We start from the raw sequence: 4245 nt of genomic DNA, 5'->3' as shown, positions 1-4245 counted from the left end.
ATAATTTACTTGGTCCCAAGTGTATTCTTGGATAGAGGTTCTACTGTATTTATGCTGCAAATATTATTATGTTTGAAAATGAAATAAACTGGTAGTGAGAGAAGTAATGAAAATGTAATAATGTGTCGAAAAGAAAATAATATATAAGTGTATAAAATTGAAAACATATATAAAGTATTTATAGCACAAATATTTTTCTCATTGACGAGCTTAGCATTTTTTTTTTATTTTTTTTAAAAAAATAAGCTTAAGTGTGAAAAACAAAAACTTTATGAGAGAAATATGATCAATTTAATTATATCTATATTTCACTTATTAATAAATAAATGACCTACTACATATAGTAATTATTATTATAAAGAAAAAACCGGCCACGTGGACGATTCCACATATTGAATTATTCACGTATGATGATATAATCTAAGAAATAATAATTAATTAAGTTCATTAATATATGTCTATAAATAGATGGGATTGCATGTCCTCAAACATATATCTCTGCAAAATCTGCAGCAAATTAACATACTATATTTACTTAATTACTCATATAGTGCGATTTAATATTCATCTTCTGAACTTAGTAAGCTATTTTTTTTTTGGTTTATATATATATGCACTTTTTCTTTCAATATTAATTTATATAATATATATACGTACTATTACATACATCTAAATTAATTATTATGCATGCTTTATTAGTGCTGCATGCCTTAATACTTGCAGCATATAAGTATATAAATTATTCACTATGTATACATATATGGAAAATCAGGATCCTATAATATTTTTTAATGTAAATATATTAGCAGGAATAGTGATATATATTAATATTATATTAATATGTTAATTACTTGAATTTGCAGAAAGAAATTATATAAATTAGCAATCAAATTTGAATGGCTGAAGAACAGTTTTCCGAGTTGGTCAATTATGAATGCAGCATCAAGAAGAATCTAGTGATCATCAGGTAATTAGTTAATATTTATTATTCATTATTTATATATAAATAAATTTTACAACTAAATTATATATAATTATTATATTATAATTTATAAATTAATTAATTAATTAAATTGATTAAATAGTGAGAAGGCCGAAAGTGAAAAAGGTGAAATATCTGATGATGAGAAGGTGATTTGTGAAGTGCAAAATGGGCATGATGGCAATAGCTGCTGCTTTGATCCTGTTCAGAGAATTGTCGATGGATTTAACCACTTTCTCTCTAACAAATTCAAGTAACGATATAAATTATTATTTATATATAGACAACATATATTTACTTATTATTAATATATGTTATACATAAAAAAAAACAAGAACCTAATCAATCAATTTATTTGATGAAATGATTTTGCAGCAAGTATCCATGCTTGTTTAATGAACTTGCCGACTCCCAAAGTCCAAAGGTATGTGTTGTGTGAAAAAAAAAACTGATAAGTATATATAATTGTTTATATTAAAAAGATAAAAAATAAACTTTACATAAATTATATATACAAAGCATTACTTATTTGATTAAATTTAATTAATTTTAATTAACTACTTAACAGTTTCTGGTGTTCGCATGCTCGGATTCCCGAGTGAGTCCTTCCCATATCTTAAATTTTCAACCCGGAGAAGCTTTCATGGCTCGTAATATTGGCAACTTGATTCCACTTTTTGATACGGTAATTAATTAATCATTAAAATTTGTAATCAAATTTTTCATTCACCAAAAAAGAAAAATTTAATTTTACTCTATTTTATTACTGAAACTATCTCACTGTTCTCACAGTTAAAATACTCTGGAGTTGGTTCAATTATTGAATATGCAGTAAAAAACCTTAAGGTAAATCTTTAATTTTTTTTTCCTATTATAGATCAAAGTTAGACATTATATATGTATATATATAAATATATTCATGACCATCTTCAATTTTTTTTAATATCGTGTTTTGTACATAATTATATGGTTTTAGTTTTTATGAATCCGAAATTTTAAATTTTACAGGTAGAGAATATACTGGTGATTGGACATAGTCGTTGTGGTGGCATAGAAAGACTTATGTCTTATCCTGAAGATGGTTCTACTCGCTTGTAAGTTTTTTTTTTTATCCTAAAGAAAACAACAATTTGGACACATTTTAGTTTTAGAATATATATGATATAATGTAGTTTTTACCGGATCACTTTCCCCTCAAAAAAAAAATATAATATAATTTTTTATTAATTTTGACTCATAGTCTAACATGTTTATAAAATTTGCAGTGACTTCATTGATGATTGGGTCAGCATCGCTCAAGCTGCAAAGGATAAAGTCAAAGCTGAACACAGCCATTTGTCTTTTGAGGAACAATGGAACATTTGTGCTGAGGTAATAAATCTAAATACTTGGTCCATACTAACAAATTTTTTATTATTTGTTAATATTGACACATTTTATTATAATACATATATACATACATAATTATTTTCTTTTTGAAATTAAACTCTTATTAACAACTACATACATAAAATTTTAAAAACAAACTAATACACATATATGAAAAAATAAAGATATGTTCTAATACACATATATACATACATATATATACTGATTTTGATATAATAAACTAATACATATATATATATACACATTTTGTTTGTTAATTTTTTACAAACTAATACACACACATGAAAAATCATAAATATGTTACTAGCCGTAGTTTCAAACATGTATCATTGATGTGAATGTGTTTAATATTTTATGAATGAGTATTATTGTTATTGAATACTAGTAGTGTTTAACATTTTTTAGACATGTCATCTTATGATTGATTAACGATACTCTAAAAACTATTACATTAAACTATATAGGACCCGACTTAATTAACAATATTGACATGAGAGTGCTATTTTAACAATTCTGTATACTAGTAAGTTGCACGTGCTACCGGACGTGTTTAGTATATAAATTATATGTTATATTAATCAAATTTACTCTTTCATATTTTACTGATTTTATGAGAATATTTTTCACAAAATTTAAAGACCTAATTAATTAAGTTAATATTTTTTTTTTTGAAAATATAATGTATATGTATTTATTTTTTATGGGCAAATAATTTCCCTTTCAATTAGTTAATTTTTTTCTCTTACATAAGTTAAATTTTTTTATAATTTTGTGTATTTATATTTTCTATGTTATTTTCCTCTAAAAAATCTATATTATTCTTCCTTAAAAATAAAAATAAAAAAAATTAATGTTAGTTATCATAATATTTTTTTAATATTAAAATTATAAATTCATTCTTAATTATTTAAATTTATTTTATTTTTAATCTCCATTTGATTTCAATCATTATTTATACTAAATAATATTTTGTAAATTTACTATATATTTATTTTTAAAAATAATAGAGAAAAAATGTTAGGATATGAATATATATATATATACAAGCTATGTTATCATTTACATAGAAGTAATATATATTCTAAAAAAAATATATGTGTAATTTAATATGAAAAGTCTAAAAACATTGACACTTTTATATAAGTTATAGATGAATATATAAATATATGATTATAATATTATTATTTATTATTTTATGTGCAGGAAGCGGTGAATATATCTTTAAAGAATCTTCATTCTTATCCCTTTGTTCAAAGAGGAGTTGAAGAGAAAACAATAACACTTAGAGGTGGATACTACGACTTTGTGGGTGGATCTTTTAAGCTATGGGAACTTGAGTAGCAAAATATTAATTATGATTTCAAATTGCATTTAATAATATCTATTTTGTCACAGTAAGTTATTTGTTTCATAATTAATAATGTGTGTTTAATTGTTTGTATTGTGTTGCTTATTAATTACTTAAGCAACATCTTTTTTATTTATTATATTCCAGCTAATAGAATAATAATAATTAAAATAAAAATGTTCATCTTTGTTTGATATTCTTTTTACTATAATATTTTTGGGAAATTACCCCATATACTATTTTTTTAACTTTTTTTTTTTTTTTTCCAAATATACGATTTAGATTTCTAAAATGATTGCAACGCTAGTGCAATAGGGGTTTCTGTACGACTTTTTATTATAATTAATAAGATTGCAATGCTAGTTGCAATAAAATTTCTATGTAGAATTCCGTAAAAATACTCAAATAAGTCCAATATTTTTTTAGAAAAATTTACTACATAAATGCTCATTTTATTTAATTTGTTGCTATTAAATACTCAAAACTTAAAAATAACAGTAAAAATACCCAAAACTCTATTTCATAT

At 22.9% G+C, this 4245-nt stretch overlaps 1 protein-coding gene across 1 annotated transcript; it reads left to right on the top strand.

Moving 5' to 3' along the window:
* The first annotated feature begins 444 nt into the window (after window positions 1–444).
* On the top strand, window positions 445–3908 carry LOC115708905 (carbonic anhydrase 2). Its single transcript, XM_030636929.2, has 9 exons — window positions 445–580; window positions 864–967; window positions 1086–1235; window positions 1358–1406; window positions 1551–1667; window positions 1775–1828; window positions 1991–2076; window positions 2248–2353; window positions 3575–3908. Exons 2-9 carry the CDS (start codon window positions 897–899, stop codon window positions 3710–3712), a joined length of 771 nt encoding a protein of 256 aa, XP_030492789.2. The 5' UTR covers window positions 445–580; window positions 864–896; the 3' UTR covers window positions 3713–3908.
* Window positions 3909–4245: the final 337 nt, after the last annotated feature.

This window comes from Cannabis sativa, chromosome 3 (genome assembly GCF_029168945.1).
Source record: "Cannabis sativa cultivar Pink pepper isolate KNU-18-1 chromosome 3, ASM2916894v1, whole genome shotgun sequence".
In the NCBI taxonomy this organism is placed as follows: domain Eukaryota; kingdom Viridiplantae; phylum Streptophyta; class Magnoliopsida; order Rosales; family Cannabaceae; genus Cannabis; species Cannabis sativa.
Note: the sequence above shows the minus strand (reverse complement) of the source record. Positions and strands in the feature narration are given on the sequence as shown.

Coding starts and splice junctions, on each gene's coding strand:
- LOC115708905 (XM_030636929.2), top strand. CDS start 897: ATGGCTGAAGAACAGTTTTCCGAGTTGGTCAATTATGAATGCAGCATC. Junction 1,236..1,357: donor TTTCTCTCTAACAAATTCAA/GTAACGATATAA, acceptor ATGATTTTGCAG/CAAGTATCCATGCTTGTTTA. Junction 1,407..1,550: donor CCGACTCCCAAAGTCCAAAG/GTATGTGTTGTG, acceptor ACTACTTAACAG/TTTCTGGTGTTCGCATGCTC.